We start from the raw sequence: 22,239 nt of genomic DNA, 5'->3' as shown, positions 1-22,239 counted from the left end.
GCGTGTGCTCCACGGCCCGGCCTATTAAAGACATTCCTAGTGAGAAGTTCCTGTAATAGAGGGAAAAGGGAAACCCTGTGTGACCTGTGGACAAAATGGTTAATTTTGTAGCTAACATTCCTTTCTGTTTCCGTGGTGAATACCTATTCTTTATTGAGAAGATAAGGAGAGGCAATTGCAAGCTTCTTTTTTTTTTAAATGAATGTGTGCTCTGCTGCATATATGCCAAAAGAGGACATCAGCCACCATGTGGTTGCTGGGAATTGAACTCGGGACCTCTGGAAGAGTAGCTGGTACTCTTTACTCTTAACCATTGAGCCATCTCGCCAGCCCTAATATGGGTTTCTTTATTGTACCTTTTTACTTTTGTCTTGGACTGTACGGTCAGCATTTATACTGAACTGAATGAAATTATACTTATTGTGGAAGATGCATTGCTAAAAAGCAACTAAAAGCAGCTCTTATTTTCCAGTGTAGGTTTAATGTATTGTGTATGCATATAATATGTATAAGATCTTAGAGAATTTAACAGGCTTTTTGTTTTTGTTAGGTTTGTTTTTTTGTTGTTCTTTTGTTTGTTTTTGTTTTGTGTGTGTGTGCGTGGGGTTTTTTTTGTTTTGTTTTTTTGTTTTTTTCTGGTTTGGTTTGGTTTTGCTTTTTTGAAGTAACACTTTGGGCTTTTTTAAAAACTTAAACCCTAGGGATGCGTCCTTGATGGCCATGAGACGCCGTATTGAGGGTCTAACCCCAGAAGAAATCCGGAACCTTTCAAGAGAAGAAATGCACATGCCTACCACCATGGAGGATTTTGAAATGGCTTTAAAGAAGGTCTCCAAATCAGTATCAGCTGCAGACATTGAGAGATATGAGAAATGGATAGTTGAGTTTGGATCATGCTAGCTAAGTTCTCACATGTAAACTGTGAGAAATCTGCCTTAAGTCTTTGAAAATAATTAAATGTAGTATTTCAGTGCATTGAGTGCCATATTTTTTTGAACTTTGATAATGGTGTGATATTTAAATTCTTTCTGGTGCTTAATAAAGACAATATTTTTAAACTGCACATTGTTTTAATTTAGTACTGCTTGACTTTTGCTAAGTACAGCTGTCCCCCTTCCTTGTTGCTGCTGCTCTGTGGTAATAGCAGAAAACTAGTACACACTCACCACACAAGCAGCTAATTAAAACAGCTAGACCTAGTGTATCTTCCCTCTCATCTGGTGTCATGATAGCTTCTCTTTCTCTCGGAGTAAGACAAGGACTCATGGGCCTGGAGAATGCATATGTCCTATTCAGTTCCCAGCACCTGTGTAGGGTAGCTTCGAGGCTGGGGGATACATATGGTGCCTCTGAGACCCTTAGACACCTGCATGCGCGCTCGTGTGCGCACGCACACGCACACACACACACACACACACACACACACACACACACAATTAAAAATCTTGAGAAAAGGGGTTGGGGATTTAGCTCAGTGGTAGAGCGCTTGCCTAGCAAGCAGAAGGCCCTGGGTTCAGTCCCCAGCTCCGAAAAAAAAAAAAAAGAAAAAAGAAAAAAATCTTGAGAAAAAAGAATTAGGACTCTTTAATTTTCATTTAAAAGAGGTGTGGTGAAAATACAGTCTTTTCTGAATAACTTGTTTGAGAGAAAGCCACTGCTCTGCTCCCATGTGCCTTGGGGGCTTGTGTCACCACTCCTGGCTTAAACACCTTTATTCTGCCATAGAAAAGGCTGTGTAGTGTAGATAGCATTCCTGCACTTAGCTTACCGTCCTCTAGGCAGACTTGGGCTCATTTACTCACATTCGTAATAGGCATGAGACTGAGACAGACCAGTAATGGCACAAGTTAAAGCTAGTGAGAGTAGTGAAAGTTAATATCATGGAGCTAGGAGGTGTTCAGTGGCTAAAGTGCTAGCCGTGCCAGCACCCAGAATTAAAAAAAAAAAAAAAAGTGGTATGTACTTGTCGCTCCTGTGGAAAGTGGGCATGGGCAGACCTGGGGCTAGCCAGCCTATCCTACTTGATGAGTCTGCTCAGAGACCTTACCTCAGAAAAGATAGATGGGACCTCAAGGAGCACCACCAGTGGCTGATATCTGGCCTTGAGTGTGGGGGCGCGCGTGTACACACACATACACACACAGGCAACAGTATAAAACGTTGGGTTCCATTTCCACTGACAAGAAAGCAATGATGTATCGGGGGTTGGAGACATGGCCTGTGGCTAAGAGAACTTGCTGCCCTTGCACAGAATCTGGGTTTGAGTCCCAGCACCCAGGTTGGGAAGCCCCTGCTCCAAGGGATCCCATGCACATACACATTGTGGGGAGGAGGCACTCACCATCTTAGCAGCAGGAGACGAAACAAACGCATGTACACTGAGTGCAGTGCTGTGGTCACCAGGCTTACTGGGAGGGAATGGAACCATAGTCTCACTAGATTCTGTGCGTGTGTGGCTGATGTATAACATAAGTTGTACATGAATTGGAACTGGTGCTTTTTCTAACAACTCATGGAGTCAGCAGAGACAAACTGATACTAGTGCATACCAGCTAAGCTGGGCAGTGGTGCCGCATGCCTTTAATACCAGCACTTGGGAGGAAGCAGAGGCAGGCAGTCTCTGAGTTCTAGACCAGTGTGGCCTACAGAGTGAGTTCCAGGACAGCCAGGGCTACACCGAGAAACCCTGTCTTGAAAAGACAAACAATCCAGCTGGGGCTAGGAATGGCACATGTGCAAAAGCCCTAAGTTTGATACCAGTGCTGCACACAACCAAGCATAGTGTTACCTCCCAGTGTGCAGGGGAATCCATGATCAAGGTCATGTTGAGTCTAAGACCAGCCTGGACTACATATGAAAATGATCAAGATTCAACTTGGCCGTCAAACTTGTCATCCTTCCTGCCCATAGGCCTGGTCCCTGAGCTCAGCAGTGCTTTCCTGACTTCCATGGGTTCAATTCCCCACTTTGGTAGAGGAGGAAAAGCAACAGCAAGTACATTCTTGGGCCATGTTTTTACAATGGGTTACAGCCAAGAACCTGACCCAGCTTGACTCTGGCCTATCGAGGTCTTCCATCATGTCATTAAGTGTTGGACTACAGAGGTGCTGCTTTACCAGTTCTGGCTTTCAAAACTCTTTAAATGAAATAAAAAGTACCACATGGAATAAGTGGTGTGCTCCAGATAACACCGTTGAAACAGGCAATTCTGAGTGACAGTGAAGAAACAGCATGAAACACACTTACAAATACATGTACTTAGAACCGGAAGACTAAGGCATAGCCTTAATTCCGTGAAGATATTAGAGCTGAGTGGTTCTCAGTGCCCACAGCAGGCAGAGCACTCAACCACTCTGCAGCTCCAGTGGCAGGAGATCCAGTGCCCTCTTTTGGCCTTAACAGGCATTTTTATCACCTGCGCAAACTCTCTCCCCCATGCATATAACTACAAATAAAGCAATTCTTTAAAAAAAAAAAGTTTATTTTAGAGTGAGACCATGTCACTATTATAAATCCTGGTGCATTCAAGGTAAAGAGTTCTGGTACAGACACAAATCATGACACACTTCAGTGATTTTATACTGAGTCATGTATGTGATATAAAGGCACATTGTACTGAGTAAACAAAATAACTGTTAAATTCTCCAGCTTTTAAATTAGAATTTCATAAAGTGCTTCTTATAAAATCTTACAATAGTAATCAAATAGATACAATTTCTGCAGCAAAGGCACCTGGGAGTTCTTGGCAGTCGCTTTGTCTCACGTCTCCTTTCAGCTTGGTATTTCTCAGTCATCTTCTTTCCACTTAAACTTTCCTTAGTAATTCTTCTTCGGAACAGCCAGCCCGTGCATGATGAGGTGAGCTGTAGCCGGGCACTAGAAAGGCCACCTGTAAAGGTCTTGGGAATTTGGCAATTTTTATGAATAAATTGATTAATGATTTAAATAAAATGGTATTCAAATGGCGAGTCTGGGGATGATAGACAGTAGAGTCCATGATTGGAGATGGGGTTTTAAATATCCGTTTTATCTGTAAGTTTTTCTGCTGTTTTCTCAGAGCCGTCTGGGTATAAGATGATAGGTACCACAGAGATCCCGTTCATTTTATCCACCTGAAGAATTCCTCTGCAATGCAAGAGAAGCCATTACCGCCCACATCACTGCCTCCTCCAGAAGGCTGGCATACAGCAGTGCTGCTTCAAGGCTACAGCCCTCCTTGCTTCCCATGGCTTATATATAAAGCACGTGCAGATCTTGGCTCCAAGCTCTCTTTAACCAAACACAACTAGGACTAGAGGGCATAGACCACTGCCTGTTCCCACATGAAGGGAAGCATACGTCCTCAAGGCAAGAGCTGTCGTTGCCCTGGACTGGTGAGTGCCAGTGAAAGCAGAGCCCAGACAACTCTCCAGACACTGTCCATGGAGACACAACCCCGACCACACAATGGATGGGGCTTTCATTTTGAACCCAAGGTCCTATGTTACCTTTTCCAGATTTCTCCCATTAAAATAGCAACTGAGGTCGGTTTAAAATCAAGCAAGCTGACTGGATATGTGGTCATGCTATGTGCTGCTCTAAGTTACTCCATGTGGCATACAACAGCAGTTTTCAAGTGGCATCCCGCTCTAAGAGAGTCCACTTTATTACACAATGCAGCAATTTGCTTCACTTTGGGTGCCAAATGCTGACACACAGTGACTCTCCCTCTTGCTCTGACAACACGGTCCCCACCAGCTGTTGAACACAGGCCATGATACAAAGGCTGATGACTGAATTAAATAAGCCTACTACCTCCTAACCTAGAACATGGGCTTAAAAGCATATCAGAGAAACCAGGCCAGTGGTTACTAAGTAACCATATCCACGGATGATGCAGTCCCCTCACCTCCGTCATGTATAAGCCACTTGTGGTGACTCACACCTAGAATCTCAATACTCAGGAGGTACAGGCCAGAGAGTCACTTTTGAGTTCAGAGTCAGTCTGGTCCGCATATACAGAGACCCATCTAAAAACACCCAAACTGACTCAGAGAGAGCAGGTACCTAAGATGATGGCAGCATCCATCAGACAAACTAAGCAGCCATCAGACCGTCAGGATTAACAGGTGACTTACTCTCGGAACCCTGTCCCTGCCCCGCCAGACCTCCTGGAACTGCCATCCTCAGGACCATTCTGTCTAGGGCCAGCTGCACATTGGCAGCACAGCCAGTCTAACAGCGGGCAGTGAGTATACAAGGCTCTCTGCCTCTTGCCCTCAGAATTCTGTGGCCACTTTAACCCTTAGCCATTCAGCAATCAACTTCATGTGAAAGCTGAGAGCCAGAGTAATTAAGAGTGGAGTGGAAACAACAAACCTGTTTGCCAGTGGCCACAGTACCAAATGAAATCAAGATCACTCAGTGTCCAGCCAGGCTTGCTGTCATACACCTATGATCCCACACTTAGAAGGTGTGGGTAGAAGGATCAGAAGTCCAAAGCCATCCTCAGCTACAAGGACAAGTTCAGGGCCAGTCGGGGCCACATGAGACCCTTTCCCTTACAAATGGTAAGAGAGGAAGACCCCACTCATCTGACATGAACTAAGGTGAGGCTCTGGAGTTGAGACGCGTTGGTGTGGGTCTCACTCTCCAGTCACACAGCACTTCCTAGTTTTCCTGCTCACTCTCTACTCTTCTTTTTTCTTTTTTTTTCGGAGCTGGGGACCGAACCCAGGGCCTTGTGCTTGCTAGGCAAGCACTCTACCACTGAGCTAAATCCCCAACCCCTCACTCTCTACTCTTAAGAGAACCAGCAATCTCTTTTATGGTTGCATCTCTGAAAGTACAGACATCTCAAGTAGTACACAAATGTATTTTAATTCCACTAAAATGGGAAAGTGGACTGGAAAGTTATCTTTTTCTCCCACTGTCTGACCATATCTACTATACTTTGTACTGTACAATATTTTCTACCACAACATACAGTAAAGCAACCTCCTTTTTAATAGTTAAGATCAACGATGTCTGAAACTCTGGTACTTACTTGTTCTCACGCACAGGGAAAAGCAACTTTAACAGCGCAATGACTCCTGCTGCTCCCAGAACTCCAACCACCATGACGTTCAGAAACATGAAGAACACTGGGAACACGCTGCTCCAGAACCCACAGAGTGCTTTCCTCAACTTCTCCATCCACTGGCACATCACCTGGGAAGTGGCTTTTGATTAGAAAGGCCTGTTCCACAAACTAAAAATTTAAATTTCTGTTTTCTTTTGAGACAGGGCCTCTCTGCAGGGGCTATGGGGCTGCCTTGCCACTGTACTGCTGGCACAGAGCTCAGGGCAGGCAGAACACAGTCTGTGACGGGGGTCCTGGTCTTCGTTTTCTAGGGTGAGAAACAGCAGGATCTGGGACGATTGCTATGGTTCCCAGTCTCCTGTGGACCCAGGTGCCGCTGGGGTAACACTGAGAGTTGGGAGTGGGGGGTCCCAAGGGTCTGCACTTGCCCTAAAGTGCTTCCCCTCAGGGCGTTTACTCAGAAGGGGAAGGCTGAGCCTCGGATCGGGGCAGAGTCCAGTTTGGCTCCCAGTGAGTGAGCCTGGAGGGGCTGGGAGAGGGAAGACCTTCTCCAGGAGATGTGGGCGTGGCTCTTTATGACAAAGGCCCATGGCGATCCTTGATGAAGGAGAGGGTCCTTGCTTGTCCAAACTGTTTTCTTTGATGGCAGAAGTGAATACACACACCTTACTCAGGATGACCAGAGATTAAATACCTCCTGCAGAAGGGGTGCCCAGGCAGGGAAGGAAGCTCACTGGCTGGAGACCGGGAGCCTATCTAGACACCTCATAAGCATGGAGGACTTCAGGTTTTTACTGCTACATGACATTGTCATGGTCGTCTCAGTGGGTGTCATGGTTACCTGTCCCGATCAGGTGGTTCGGCAGGGAATGGCTCCACTCCTGCCGTGCTCAATTCTGAGATTTCCCCGGGGTCTGAGCCTACCCAACCTTACCAGTTCTCTCTGGTGGCACAGTCTACTTGCCCCACACCAGACCGGGCTGAAACCCTCAATATAGAGAGCCACCTGCCTTTACCTCCCCAGTGCTGAGGTTAAAGGCATACATCACAGTGCGTGGCCTCTTGTGTAATATTTTTGTGGATTACTTACTACCATGCCTGGCTAAATTTCTTTATGGTTTGGCTTTGGGTTGACAGAAACAACCTGTGTCTTGATTATAACAGTGGTTACATGTGTGTCAAAAGAAACTAAGAGGGCTGGAGAGATGGCTCAGTGGTTAAGAGCACTGACTGCTCTTCCAGAGGTCCTGGGTTCAAATCCCAGCAACCACATGGTGGCTCACAACCATCTGTAATGAGATCTGATGCCCTCTTCTGGTGTGTCTGAGGACAGGAACAGTGTACTCATATATAATAAATAAATAAATTTTAAAAAAAGTAACTAAGAAAGGAAGGGAGAGAGGGAGAGAGGGAGGGAGGGGGGGAGGGAGGGAGGGAGGAAAAAAAAAAAAGAAAAGGCCTGGCTTTGGGTAAGGTAAATAGCTCAAAAATGAGTGCTTCTGTCTAATTCTACAGTGATGGGATGGGATGGCTGCAGGGCACATATAACATGACAACAAAATTCTATTTTACAATGTATCTAAAGAAAATATTTTACAATTTTAAAATTTGTTACACACACACACACACACACACACACACACACACACACACACGGGAATATTAATGCTCACTAACTAGTACACAGGCCCACAGGCCTGTCCACTGTTGCAGGTAAAGGACAAGGAAAGGAAGAAACAAACCCCACAGCTTTTAGAATGGAGACAGTCCACTGGCAAATACATATTTCATGCTTTAAGAGCAAGAAAGGATCCAAATATGAGCCCTGATGGGTGGGACTGTATAGACAGTCCCCTTTACGGCGGGCCTGTTGGGAGATACCATGGTGCACACTACCCCACTAACCTGGACTCCAGCAACCCCAAATCAGTAGTTTGACCTTCAGTGAGAACTACTTATAGACCTTACCCATTCAGGGGTAGACATATTAGGATACCCCCTGAAGTGTATCTGTAAACGTCATGTGTGACATAAAGTTCCTAGTGGGTACTGATATAGCTTCCCTTGGAATACCCATTTATTCTTTATGACACCTTGATGAAATATTTTATAGTGCTTGACAGAGTAAGCACAGACTAACCTAAGACGTAAGTTAAAGAGGTTAAGAACTGAGCCAAGGTTACATAAATAGTGAATGGCAGATCACTCTTTAATTCTAAACAGCATGACTCCAAATGTATCATTTTAGCAACACTCAATCATTGTGTGGGAACTCCAGGGCACATGGCACCTGTGTGTGTATAAAAGGCGGGAGCTGAATAATAAAAAAAAGTGGGAATGTAAGAATGAACTTTGGAACGGGAGCTTCCCAACTAAATGAAGTCCACGGCCTCGACAATCATGACCTGACTTAATCATTAAGTGAAGCTTCCAGAGGGAAACAGGAACACCATGAATACCACATTAGGATTACGATAATGGCTGGTGAGAGAGCTCATGGAGAAACCTGTGGTTAAGCCTCATGACCTGAATGTGGTTCCTGGGATCCTCAGGTAAAGGGAGGAGCAACGTCCTGAAAGCTGTCCCGGTGGCATGCACAGCACGCACATGCCTGTGTGCACACACACAGAATACATACACATTTAAGAAATAAAACAAGCCAAGCGAGCCAAGCGTGGTGCCTCACACCTGCAGCACCAGCACTCAGGAGAGAAAGAGGAGGCTTTCCTTTCCTCAGAGTTCAGTCTCGGCTACAGTCTGAAATAACAACATCAAAACCAAATGCCTCCATCATTAAAAGTGATCTGCTGTTTGTCTTTATGTTTTCTACCTCATTCTAAAGGACACATTTATCTTCACCGTAACCATACTGCTAAAGGACACATTTATCTTCACCGTAACCATAACTTCATACTGCTGGCAGCACCATGAAAAGATATCACCAAGTGTTTGAATTACCTTGTATGAAGATGGAGGCTCTGCTCTGAGAGGCGTCTCGGGCAACTTGCCAGGTAAAGCATTTCCATCCACCGTGGTTCCCAAGTCCCCCACGAGGTAGTGGCTGGTGGTCTGCAGTGATCCAACAGTTCCTACTGAAGAGGGAGAACGAGGTCACCAAACTGCAGCAGCGGCTGGCATCTGCTACAAGCCCTACCAGAGCACAGCAGTAATGTCCCTGATTACGACACTGACATACATGTCACTGTGACAGAACAAGAATTTTATTTACTGAGTTAGCACCAGAAGGGAAAACTATAAGGGTTTACAAAAGTTACCATTTTGTCACACAGAGAATCTACATTTTCAGTTCTGCCAGGCATGGTGGCTCATGCCTGTATCCTAGACTTGGGAAACGGGAGTATTACAAATTCAAGAAGTTCAGTTCTCAGAACCCGAGTTGGAACTACATCTCTAGGGTCTGATTCTTTTCTGGCCTTTTTTTTTTTTTTTCTTCCGGAGCTGAGGATCAAACCCAGGGCCTTAAGTGCTCTACCACTGAGCTAAATCCCCAACCCCGCTTTTCTGGCCTTTATAGAGGTACCCATACATACATACATACATACATTCTCTCTCTCTCTCTCTCTCTCTCTCTCTCTCTCTCTCTCACACACACACACACACACACACACACATACAAACACACACACACAATCTTTTTTTTAAGTATATAAAGCAAAATAATTTCATTAATATTTTAAATAATGTTTTTTTAAATACCTTTTTTGGAAAAATCGGGAGGCGTGAATAAAATGTCACTGTCTTGGGAAATAGAATAAAGCATGCTTTCTTCCAAAGGAAGGAAAAAGTTTGAACGTCTGAGTACTCTCTGGTTCTTAACTGAAATGTTGATTTCAGTAACATTCTTTTGTTGAGCCTATAAAAGAAAGAAAAACAGGTCCTTTAAATGATGCCCTAGAGGTTAAAAGTGGCCTCTCCTCCTTTGCTTCAGTAACTAAGAAACTCATCCTTGTCCCTCCCACTCCTCTGTGTAGCATTTACAGCTTCAGTGCAGCTTCACCTCATTCACACAGCACCGAGGACAATGACCACAGAAATACGAACACCACCAAGGCCCTCACCACCTCTGTCTACAGATACTCGGCACATCTCACAAGACAGAAAGGAGTGCAAATGTCAGATTTGAAAAAGAAAATACAAAACCAAGAATGCTATGTGATTAGATGCAGACAATTCTAGGGCTCTGTGAGGTGTGAGTGGGATTGGCTCCCAGTTAGTGGACCTGTCTGGGCAGAACCAGGAGGTGTGGCCTTGTTGCAGGGGGTGCATCACCGAAGTGAGCTTAGAGGCACAGCACAGTCTCTCTCTGCCATAGACCAGGACGCAGCTCTCAGCTCCTTCTCTATGTGCCCCACTGTGGTGATAATGCACTAGCCCTCTGAAACCATAAGCCAGCCCCAAATGTTTTCTTCTCTACGTTGCCTTGGTCACGGTCTCTTCACAGCAATAGAAAAGTTACTAAGACAAGTACCTTCCTGCTCATCGATTCAGAAACAACAGCACAACATTTTTACACAACACGAACTTCATCTCCAGTTAACAAGCACAGTGTCTTACTTGTCTTCCATCGAGCTCCACAACCTCCTCCTGAATGACAATTAGCTGTGAACTGCTACCATGTGTCATAGGCCTCTCACGAAGTAAGATCCTTACAGTGACTATTCCAAAATATTCTTTCTCCTCCAAATTTTCCAGATTTTCACTCTTCACTATTAAACAAACAAAAAAAAAAAGTAGTGAGATTTTGTACAAAAATTGCCATTACAGCAGTTACTGTATTTGATGATTTGTATGACACTGACTTGGAACAAGACGGTGCAAACAGGTTTCACTGGCTTCCTTGGTTTCACTGGCTTCCTTTAGCCCTGACCTTATCAGTCTCATTTATAGAAGCAGAGATGAGCTGCAAGCCCTTCCAATGGCTTCTGCTCACCGGATCAGGAAATGCTTGCTGGTCTGCAATCAGAATGTACCACACCCTAGCTGCGCCTCTGCTAGGGTTTCCTGGTGTCTGCAAATGCGGAGCAATGCAGTGCACATGGACGGCAAGCTGCCGGGGAGTCAGACTCATGCTCACACCCCAGTAGTGGCTTTACAGCTGGACAGATCGGGGTGGAGAAAGGGTGAGTGGTCTACCAACCTATAATGGTGACGGGGAGAGATCTGAACATATTTCACTGCACTTATGTATGGGATTCTCAAAGATAAAGAAAACATTTTAAAAGAGTAAAACAGCCAGGAATAGAGGTGCACATCTCTAATCCCAGCACTTGGGCAGCCGAGGCAGCACGAGACCAGCCAGGGCCACATAACAAGACTTTCTCCAAAAAGCAAATTGAGGGACTAGAGATGGTCCACCCATTAAGAGAGCTTACTACCCTATCAGAGGATCTGAGTTCAGAACCCAGCATGCACAGCAGATATCTCACAAATGGCTGTAATAGGATCAAATGTTCCCTTCTAACCTCTGGGCACCCACACAGACAATATAAACCTTTAAAACCCTTTTAAAGAGGTACACACTGATCAATTTGCCACAACACGAACATTTAGTTGTTGCCTCCCAAATGGGAGGACTATTTGTCAAAACAGTACAGACATACATTCCTAAATGCAGGATGCCTAGGGACTTAATTCACCGTGAGCCATTAATGAGCTGTTCCTTTGATCTAGAACACCGGATACAATTCATTAACCACTCAGTATTGTCAGTGACCTCACCCAGCTCCTCCTTAGGCTCTAGCCTTACCACAATCACAGTAATTTGGGGTATGTGGCAGATGTAATTGTGATTAGTGCCCTCTGGGCTCCTATGCTGTCAGCCCTGATGTCTCTGGTGCTGTCAACTAGCTCTCCTTTAGTTAGGCACCTCGGCATTCGTCTTTCATTGTCTAAGTGGTTTTGCTGTGCTTACTGTGGTCTGAGGATGGAACCCGGGGCAGTCTACTGGTTTGGCAAATATCTCCCACTGAGCTTTGTCTCCAGCACCTCTCTGAGCTGGGGGGAGGCATGCATCTTCCCTCACTCCTCCGTCCAGACCCAGTGATTCTCCTAGCTCAGCTGCCCCAGGAGCTGGAAATACGGAAACACAAATCTGCATGTCACAATGCCATGCTTAATAAAGCAGAGTTTTAGTTGCCTGTTTATCCACTAATGCTCCTCTCAGCCTGGTCAGCACAGCTAAGACCACAGCCTAAGACACAAGAGAAATACAGCAGAGCGGTAACTCTCATACCTCTACTGTAGAATAAATTAAAAACAGCAAAAGCCCCTGATGTTGACTTCCTCTCTGCTGCAGTAGTCAGCAGAGTGATGCTTGCTTTCAGACATGAATGAATAACCCTGCTTAACTCCCCACCTCAGTGCCAAACGGGCCCAGTCATTACTTCTCAGGAGCCATAGAGCAGGAGTGACACCTCCCGTGCCATTTATGTTAGTCAAATAAAAGTATATAGTCCAATAAAACATTATCTGATTCTTTAAATAACCAAAGCCCTTGAGGTTTAAAAAGAAAAGCAGGGCTGAAGAGATAGCTCAGCAGCAGTTAGGAGCACTTGCTGCTCTCCCAGAGAAACTGGGACTGGGTCTCAGAACCCACACAGCGGCTCACACCTGCCTACCACTGCAGGTCCAGGGGAGCCAACACCCTCTCTGGCCTTCTTGGGCCCCAGGTACACACATGATACAGCTACACATGCAGACAAATCACCCTACACATTTGCTGACAAATGAGGAAGAGAAATAGAGGAGGAGCCACACACACAATTTGTAATGTTTATCTCCTACAGCCAGAATGAGAACTAGGGTTTCCCAGAGGGCTAGCCCATGTGTATGCTCACTCTTACACTGCTAACCTACCAGGAATTAAAGGTCAGTCCCAGGAAAGAACAAGTGAACAGTGGATCAGTAGTCAACACAGACTGAAAGGCCTTAGCTACTACTACACCATCGATGTATCACTGTAAGGTGGCACTTCACATTCAGAACGAATTTAGGATTATTAAAGACAGTAATGTTGCAAACAATTCAGTACTCACCTATCAAAGTCTGACAGCTTATTCGGGTTATACCACTATTTACAGGTAAGCCATTCACATACACCTGTCCACTCTCATAGGTTATGTTAAGAACAACCTTAAAATAAAGCAGCATATACATTAATTCCAATGGTTTATAAACGACCACAAACTCTTCATATCAAAAATACATCATCTAACTCTGTGTGGACAGGTGTTATAGTTTGGGTATGCTTTGTCCCTCAAAGATCCATGTGTAGGAAGCTTGGTCTCTCTCGGTGTGGTGAGGTTTAGGGGAGGGGGAACCCTCCAAGACACAAAGCTTAGTGGTAGATGTGTAACCCCTAAGATAATGTCTTCAAAGGAACTGTGGGCCCAGTCGCTCTTATCTGGTATCTGGCAAAATAAGTCTGTTCTCCTGTTAGCTCTTATCGCTGCGGTACCATTTGCCATAAGACCAAAGACAACCGACACCAGCAAGATATGCTTGGACCTCTGTAACTAGGCTAAAAACAAAATAACAAAGCCCTTTTGGTTTTGTTTATGGCTTCTTTTTTGTTTGATTTCTTTTTTGAAAAATTACTTTTATTTTATTTGTACGAATGTTTTGCCTGCATGTATGTCCGTTCACCATGTGTGTGTAGTGTATGTCTGTTCACCATGTGTGTGTAGTGTCTAAGAGGAAAACAGGGTGTGGGTCCCTGAAAGTGAAGATACATGTTGAAGGCTAGGCTGACCCAAGGCTTTCCCTGAGGCCCTGGTGTACAGCAGGAACATTCTTCTAAGCTTTCTCTAAACCTTGAGCGTGCTTGGCAGAGTCAGTGTGGCCTGGAGCCAGGACCTTGGGACAGCTAAGAATTCGGATCTTTGAGAACCCGACACTTCCCACCCTGAAGGGCTTTGTTGTGTCTGGACCCTGCCCTCGGACCCTCTGAGACACCCAGTGCCCCTGTGCAGAGCTGCTTGAGTCACTTCCTGCTGGCTTCTTCCCACTTGCTGACACCGTACCATTTCTCCCATAAGAACAACATCCAAGACTCTGTACATAATAAGCTTGTCTGACATAAGACATAGCTTCTGCAAGCCCTCCTGACCCTAACTTTCCTATCTTCTTTATCTTCTCATGTCCCTCAGAACCCTGTCACTGAAGAATGACCTGCTGGTCTACGTCAGTTACAGATGGTTGGAAGCTGCCACGTGGGTGTGTTGGGAATCAAACCTGGATCTTCTGCAAGAGCAGTCGGTGCTCTTAACCTCTGAGCCATCCTTCTGGTTCTTGGTTTTTGGTTGTTTAAGACAGTCTCACTACTTAAGAAGCACAGGCTGACTTTAATTTGAGGTAAACCTTCTGCCTCAGCCTCCAAAGTGCAGGGATTACAGGAATGAGGTACTATTCCCAACCTCCTTAGCGAAGCCTCATACAGGCTGACATAGATTTTATATATTTATATTTAGTAGCCTGCCTTGGGCATTCCAATGTAATAACAGAAAATGGACTAGTACAATCAGTAAAAGTTCCTGGCTAAATGTTATAGTAAAAATACAATCAAAAGGAGACAAACCTGCTCTTTAGATACTTCCCCATTGTCTTTCTGGGTAGTTACATTAATTCTGATGCCTTCCTGCAAAACAAAGGTATAGGTTGGACAGATATACACTTTACACACGAAAACAACCTGGTTCTTTTACATTTTTCTTGGCTCTTATTGTGTGTGGGGGGATGATGTCACAGGTGAGGCAGGTACAAGATAGAAGGAGGCCTGTCATTGGATGAGAAGGAAGGATGGACGGGAGAAAAGTCTGAAGGAAGAGGAGGAGACTGGAAAAGAGAGAGGGAGAGAGGAGGAGAAGCGGTGGCAGGACAATGGAGGCTGACATAAAGATCTCGCTCTGTGTATTTACAGGTTGTTATCAATGTTCCTAGGGATGGATGGTACAGGGCTTTGTATGCTTAAATGGGCAATTATATCTTATCAATTGGATCTAAGATTATTGTGTTGTGTGTTCTTTTATGTAAGGGTGTGAGGGATTGAGTGAGGAAAAGTGTGCAGCCGCTGGAGACGGCTGGAGACACTGGGCCACCCTGGAGAAGTTAGGATGTGTTTCCGCCCAGATATCTGGCAGATATCTTGGGGCACTGCGGTGCGGACCTAAGCAAGGTAAAAGACAACGATATACTTTTCTATTTTTTATATTTTTACAACAACATGTGTGCACACATACTACCTGCATCTATGAAGGTCAGAGGGTAATTTTGGAGTAGTCTGTTCTCTCCTTCCACCTTTGGTTCTGGCTCAAACTCAGGCTGTCAGACTTCGAAGCAATGGCCTTCCTTGCTAAGCCATTTACCTAGAGAAGAACCAGTTTGTTCCTCATTTCTTCTTTTATTATTATGTTTGGTTTCAGACCCCAGGACAGGGACTGAGGTATTTTACATACCAAAGCAGACCTGGCTTCCAGGATCTCCCAGAATCCTTCAGTCCCTACCTGGCAAATCCTGCCCCCAACCCTGAACTTTCCAGCCCAGGGGCTGAGGTACCCTTCCCCCAGGGGCTCTTTACTATATAACCCAGACATTTGGTTTCTCTCCTTTTCTTCTTCCCCATTTCTCTTCTCTCTGTGTATACTTTCTCTCTTTCTCTTCCTTTTCCCCTCTGTCTCCCTTCCCATAGTGACTTCCCTGGCCTCCTTCCTTGGGGTCACCCAAAGGTAAGCTCACCCACCAAGAGCAGCTTGAACAAACAAACATATATACATATATAAATCTGGCTTAAGTTGGCTCATTGAGTTGGGGAGATATAACTTACCAAATGGTGCCAAAAACCAGGAGGAGTGCCAAGCCTGGTGGCCCTGATCTTTCCTGGCCACATGGGGACCCACTTTTTTTTTTTTTTTTTTTTTAACTTGAGTATTTCTTATTTACATTTCGAGTGTTATTCCCTTTCCCGGTTTCTGGGCAAACATCCCCCTAATCCCTCCCCCTCCTCTTCCTTATGGGTGTTTCCCTCCCCATCCTCCTCCCATTGCCGCCCTCCCCCCAACAATCTAGTTCACTGGAGGTTCAGTCTTAGCAGGACCCAGGGCTTCCCCTTCCACTGATGCTCTTACTAGGATATTCATTGCTACCTATGAGGTCAGAGTCCAGGGTCAGTCCATGTATAGTCTTTAGGTAGTGGCTTAGTCCCTGGAAGCTCTGGTTGCTTGGCATTGTTGTACATATGGGGTCTCGAGCCCCTTCAAGCTCTTCAGTTCTTTCTCTGATTCCTCAACGGGGTCCTATTCTCAGTTCAGTGGTTTGCTGCTGGCATTAAGCCTCTGTATTTGCTTGTATTCTGGCTGTGTCTCTCAGAAAGCGATCTACGTCCGCTCCTGTCAGCCTGCACTTCTTTGCTTCATCCATCTTGTCTAATTGGATGGCTGTATGTGTATGGGCCACATGTGGGGCAGGCTCTGAATGGGTGTTCCTTCTGTCTCTGTTTTAATCTTTGCTTCTCTATTCCCTGCCAAGGCTATTCTTGATCCCCCTTTTAAAGAAGGAGTGAAGCATTCACATTTTGATCATCTGTCTTGAGTTTCATGTGTTCTAGGCATCTAGGGTAATTCAAGCATTTGGGCTAATAGCCACTTATCAATGAGTGCATACCGTGTGTGTTTTTCTGTGATTGGGTTACCTCACTCAGGATATTTTCCAGTTCCAACCATTTGCCTACGAATTTCATAAAGTCATTGTTTTTGATAGCTGAGTAATATTCCATTGTGTAGATGTACCACATTTTCTGTATCCATTCCTCTATTAAAGGGCATCTGGGTTCTTTCCAGCTTCTGGCTATTATAAATAAGGCTGCGATGAACATAGTGGAGCACGTGTCTTTTTTATATGTTGGGGCATCTTTTGGGTATATGCCCAAGAGAGGTATAGCTGGATCCTCAGGCAGTTCAATGACACGGACCACTTCTTATCTATCCTTCTCTCTGCTGGATACATCAACTTGGGCTTGCTGAGTAACCAAACTACTCTATGTATCCCTAGCTACTGCCTAATCCTTTGGGTCCAGGACCTTTTGGGCTTTCTCCACTGAACTGAGGCTGTACCAGAGCTATCCCAGTCTAGAACATAGCCTGGGTCTTTGTTTCTACCAGGGAGCCTGGGGTTCAAAGACCTCTGATCTGAGGTTACCACCCTGCACACTGTACAACCCCAGGATGATGTACAGAATGCTGCACGTTTGGGCCTACGGTTGACACGGACAAAAGTTGGGAGAATGTGTGCCATTGGATCTAAAACCAAAGATTTTTCCAAATTGGTCTGAGTTCCCCATATCCAATTAAAAATAACTTATCGACTATTTTAAAATTTGTTATTTTAAAGTGTGTGTGTGTGTTTAGGTAGAGAGTATTACTCATACCCAATAACCCCACCCCACAGGAGAAATTTCTGTTCTGATTTATACTAATCTTTCCCCACTTTTCTTCACAGTTTTGCTAGCTGTCTCTTTAAACAGTGCACTGCTTAGCTTTATCTGTTTGTGAGCTGTGCAGAAGCAGAGCATTTAACCAGACCTCACTTCCTTCACTAAGGTGACTGATGTGTAGAGGCAGTTACTTATTTACAAGGCTCTGTCGGGGTCAGTAGGTTACCCACTGGATCCACTGCCATGGACACCCAGTGGTTTCCTATGGAATCCACTCTGCCCTCCTTGAGCATGTCTGCTGAGTAAGGCTTGCAGCAGGCCGTTCTGCTGTTGCTCAAGGACAGGTCAATCAGCAATTACCCAAAGACCTAAGCTCACTGATGGCATGCTCTGTAGAAAAGCACTACTTCAAGAAATACCACTGGCCACAGGGACTTGTTATTGTTAATCAAAGCTTTCCTATTAGGGCTGGAGATGCAGACAATTAGTCTAGTGTGTCTAGGACTGGGGGGCTGCATAAATTATCACAAGGCTCACCAGCAGGTATCTTTACCCACTGAGCCATCTCATTGTAACACACCAGCCCTCACAGCACACTGCACCACCCCCCCATAGCTAATCCTCACTGTCAAGCTGACTGGACATAGAACCACTTAGGGGATACACCTCTGGGTATGTTGGCAAGGCCATCTCCAGAGGTTTCACTGAGAAGACCCATCCTGGATCAGGCCCAGCACCTGATCATGGGCTCCTCTGGATTGGATACAAAGAGACAAAGGAGAAAGCAGCTGGCACCAGCAATCCCTTCTCTGTTTCCTGACTGCAGTACAGTCTGAACAGGTGCTTCACACTCTTGCTGTGCCACCCGTCATGGGAGGACCAGAGACTAGCAACCTTCCACAAGCCCGAAACAAGCTTCTGAGAAGTTACGTCTTCTCGTTTGTTTATCACAAACAGTTTGTGGAAGAAAAAAAGATACAGATGTACTGGTTTGCTTTTTCTTCAAAGAAAGAAGTTTGGTTCTTTTCTAGGGATATTGGATTAAGGACAGAGCCTAGGAAGGTTCAAGGGCCTGAACTCAATCTCTACACACACGTGCATACACTTGGGAGTACGGGTCCATGTACACCTGCGTGTACATGGGGTTTTCTCTCCTGAGTTAAACCTCTGGACATGGCCTTGCAGACATACCCAGAGGTGTGTCCCCTAAGCGAATGCACACGGCAATCATTTTTGACATGTCTGAAGGATCCACTCATATCCACATACATACTATTTGTTCTGATGCTCTTTAATGGATTTCATTGCAATTTCTGACTTTCGTCTGACATTAAATTCAGATCCAGGTAACAAATCTTCCTCTGAGAATTTTTAGAAAGCATTTCTTAACCTTTATTTTTTATTCTATGTACATGGGTGTTTTGCCTGCTTTCCAAGAGTAGAATGGAGACTCAGAAAGGGAGATGAGATGGTAAAATCACCAAAAGCTAACCTATAGGACTGTAGACTTAACCTTCCAAGTAAGACGTTTTTTTCTGACCGTGTGGGCAGGTTCAAATATTTCCTACATTCACCGGTGCTGATGAAGAATCTCCACAATTATAAAAGAGAGGAAATAAGTCCACATCTCTAGAACTTTACAGCCACCCAATATTTATTTGGTTTCTTGGTGCTTGTCTGCACTGTTGCTATTTTTACCCAGAAGCAAGTGTGGCTCTAGTACAATTTCATATACAAGTGTGCTCAGAGCTGCAAGGTTTTCCCTACTGACACTGCCGCATGTTTGCGATTTCTGTATTCAGAAGAGTTCTAGTATAACTCTAAAACATTACAAGCAGAATAAAGAGCTGGAGAGATGGCTCAAGGGTTGTAAACGCATGTGTTGCAAAACAGGGCCATGGAGAACAGACTCCACAAGGTTATCCCATGACCTCCATTGCTATGGCGTAAGCTCCTGATTCAACACTATACACACATAAAGTAAAATTTTAAAAATAAAAAGTGACACTTATCATGACAGTCACTTCTGTATTTAGTGTTCCTACCAAATAATAAGATTAAAAACCTAAGTTTCTTGTCACTTGGGGAAAACTCTGATTTTATAATCTCCAAACTTTCTCCTACTATACAACTGAAAAGGCCAAATGTGGCAACAAAAGTAAAAACTTGCTGCCCCTGAATATTGCAATGGCATGGCTCTCACAGTAACCCGGGAATCTGAAAGGCTTGTGACCTTAGATCCTCGTCGTCGAGTCTCAAAGGAGGTTGAACCCCTAGGATGCCACCGGGAAGCCTCTCACAGTCGCCAGCCAGCCCAAGTGGCCCTGCGACCAGGAAAGGCGCTCCCTCCTGGTCCCGGCTGAGCAGGCACAGGTGGCCTGGAAAATTTATAATTGAGCAACACAAACATCGCCAGGGCCCAGGGCCGGCTCTAACCCAGGAAGGAGCCATTACAAACGCCCGAGGTCACTGGCGATCGCGCATTTTCGACAGCAAAGAGTGGCAGGACCCGCGCGGGTTCCGGAGGTGTACGAACCTCAAGTTCGGTAGGCGCAGTCTTGACACGCATTCAAGGACGCCTGCGCGCCTCCCTTGCGATCCCCTTCGGGGAGCGGGGGGACCCACACTGCCCGGCATCCGGGAAAGCGCCCTCCCTTCTCAGTGGGCCGCCAGACCCTGTCCAGTCCCGCACCCCCGGCTGTCCACCTGCGGGAGAGGGCAGCGTCACTGCGACCGGCCTCCCGGAGGTCCCGGCAGAGGAGTGGCCTGCTGCGCCCGCCCGGCCCTACCTGCGGGACTGTGGACGGCGGCCTGGGCGCGTTGGTGGTCAGCCACCCCGCGGCTGGCAGCGCCACAAACAGCAACAGCCGGACGGGCAGCGGCGCCGAAAGGGCGCCCTCCATCTTGGACAACACCGGCGCCAGGCGGCGGGAGGTGAGGGCGTGGCAACCCGGGAAGGGGCGGGGCAGAGGGGAGGGGCGGACTCCTCCCAAATGGGGCGGGCCCACTGAGCTGGTGGTGTTGCGCAGGCCTTTGACGTCTATGGGCGGAGCCAACTTCGTGAGCAGCCTCCGGGCGTTTGAGATGAGAAAGGAATTTCTCCCCAAACAAGCACAATTCTTTACGAAGCCTCTCCTTTTGGAGTGTGTTTTTGTTTTCCCTTTCGAAACAGGATCTCGAAACAGCAGCCTAGTGCTACTTACTGATCCTGCTGCTTCGACCTGCTCAGAGCTGGAATAAGTGTGCCACCCTCTCAGCTCAACCTTGATGGTACTTTTTCATTAGCATCAATATGTTTCAGATATTTACAAAGTGAAGAAAATGGCTTCATCCACCTGACTTTCACATTCATATGCAAAATCAAGAATTTACTTGGCAGTTGCCTATGAATAATAAACCCAGTATTAAGGCAGTATGTACTTTGATCTTCTTTGGAATCAGCTCACGTCAACTGGATTTATTTGAGCACAAAACTTATCCAAAGGTTCAATTTACCTAATATATCCAGCCAGTCTGATTATGTGCACATTTGAGGCATTCTGATAATTTGAAGCAGAAAATATTTCGAAACATCTTAGAAAATGAAAATATGTAAGACACAGGATCCACCTTTAATTGATCATTAATAATAACCTTCGAACCCAAATATGGATTTGTCTGCCTCCTAAGTACCTTATTTCACTGTTATTTCTACTATTTTCACAATCAAAATTTGAGTTTACTGTTTTCTGTGATGCAAAGCAAGCTTGACACCAAAGAGAAATCTGGGGAGTGCTGTGTCTGGTTGCAATTTTTGGGACAGAGTGAGTCACAGGGCTTTCAGTACAACATATTTTACTTGGTGTTTTCCAGAGTTAGTCAACTACATATTTTTGAACTTCCCAAAGATTCCCAGAAGAGTACAAGAGGGAGAACAAGAAACAAAACCACATTTTTTTGTTGTTAAATAGTATTATGTCAACCTCACACAAGCTAACGTCACCTAAGAGGAGGGACCCTCAATTAAGAAAGTGCTTCCAGGGGCGGGGGGTGGGGGTGGGGGTGGGAAGAAAGTGCTTCCATAAAATGGGGCTGTGCTGTAGGGCACTTTTAAAATTCCTGATTGATGGGAAAGGGCCAGCCCATTGTAGGAGGGGCCATCTCTGGGCGGATGGTTCTGGGCTTTATAAGAAATCAGTCTGAGCATGCAGAGCAGGAAACAGCACCTTCAAATGGCCTCTGTATCAGCTCCTGCCTCCAAAGTTCCCGCCCTGTCTTAAGGCCCTTCAGTAATGGACTATACTTGGAAGGCACAAGCCAAAAAAACCCTTTCCTCTCCGACTTGCTTTGGTCATGGTGATTCGTCATGGGCAATCAAATCTTACCTCATTTTTCTGCGCTTTTGTTGTTCTTTTTTTGTGTATGGGGTGTGTGTGTGTGTGTGTGTGTGTGTGAGAGAGAGAGAGAGAGAGAGAGAGAGAGAGAGAGAGAGAGAGAGAGAGAGAGAGAGAGAGAGAGAACGCGCCGGCGGAGGTGGAGATTCCTCTGTAGACCAGTCTGGGCTTAAACTCACAGAGATCCACCCGCCTCTACCTCCTGAGTGCTAAGATTAAAGATGTGCACACCATGCTCAGCTTTTCTAAGAAATTTGAAAACTGCTTTGACTGGAACCTTGTTGTCCATATGTTTAAAAATAAAAGTTTTGGTGTTTTTTGTTTGTTTGTTTGTTTATTTGTTTGTTGAGATCTCCTCT

General features: G+C 45.5%; 2 protein-coding genes across 3 annotated transcripts in view; one reads left to right on the top strand and one right to left on the bottom strand.

The window, feature by feature from the left end:
• The window catches only part of Katna1 (katanin catalytic subunit A1), a 42,611-nt gene extending 41,548 nt beyond the window's left edge, over nt 1-1,063 (top strand). Inside the window, exon 11 of the mRNA XM_032895003.1 lies at nt 702-1,063. Coding sequence (XP_032750894.1) covers nt 702-900 — 199 coding nt within the window. The 3' untranslated portion in view covers nt 901-1,063. The remainder of the gene's footprint in view (nt 1-701) is intronic.
• A 2,403-nt stretch (nt 1,064-3,466) lies between these two features.
• Nucleotides 3,467-20,454, bottom strand: Ginm1 (glycoprotein integral membrane 1). 2 transcript variants are annotated; one of them, XM_032895000.1, is made up of 8 exons: nt 20,297-20,454; nt 14,658-14,717; nt 13,117-13,213; nt 10,637-10,788; nt 9,779-9,935; nt 9,020-9,153; nt 6,026-6,189; nt 3,467-4,125 (listed from the first exon to the last, which is right to left on the bottom strand). In XM_032895000.1, exons 1-8 carry the CDS (start codon nt 20,408-20,410, stop codon nt 4,014-4,016), a joined length of 990 nt encoding a protein of 329 aa, XP_032750891.1. In that variant the 5' UTR covers nt 20,411-20,454; the 3' UTR covers nt 3,467-4,013. The 2 variants fall into 2 exon arrangements, with proteins under 2 accessions (XP_032750891.1, XP_032750892.1); XM_032895001.1 differs by having other exon boundaries at nt 9,020-9,150.
• Between the last annotated feature and the right edge of the window lie 1,785 nt (nt 20,455-22,239).

Source organism: Rattus rattus, chromosome 2 (genome assembly GCF_011064425.1).
Source record: "Rattus rattus isolate New Zealand chromosome 2, Rrattus_CSIRO_v1, whole genome shotgun sequence".
In the NCBI taxonomy this organism is placed as follows: Eukaryota; Metazoa; Chordata; class Mammalia; order Rodentia; family Muridae; genus Rattus; species Rattus rattus.
This window is presented reverse-complemented; position numbering and strand designations above follow the sequence as displayed.

Excerpts from the sequence above, each read along its gene's own strand:
- Ginm1 (XM_032895000.1), bottom strand. The coding sequence starts at position 20,410 with ATGGAGGGCGCCCTTTCGGCGCCGCTGCCCGTCCGGCTGTTGCTGTTT. Across the intron at positions 9,154-9,778 it reads TCCCGATTTTTCCAAAAAAG|TAGGAACTGTTGGATCACTG; the intron begins GTATTTAAAAAA and ends CTCCCTCTTCAG. Across the intron at positions 4,126-6,025 it reads TTCCCTGTGCGTGAGAACAA|AGGAATTCTTCAGGTGGATA; the intron begins GTAAGTACCAGA and ends CTTGCATTGCAG.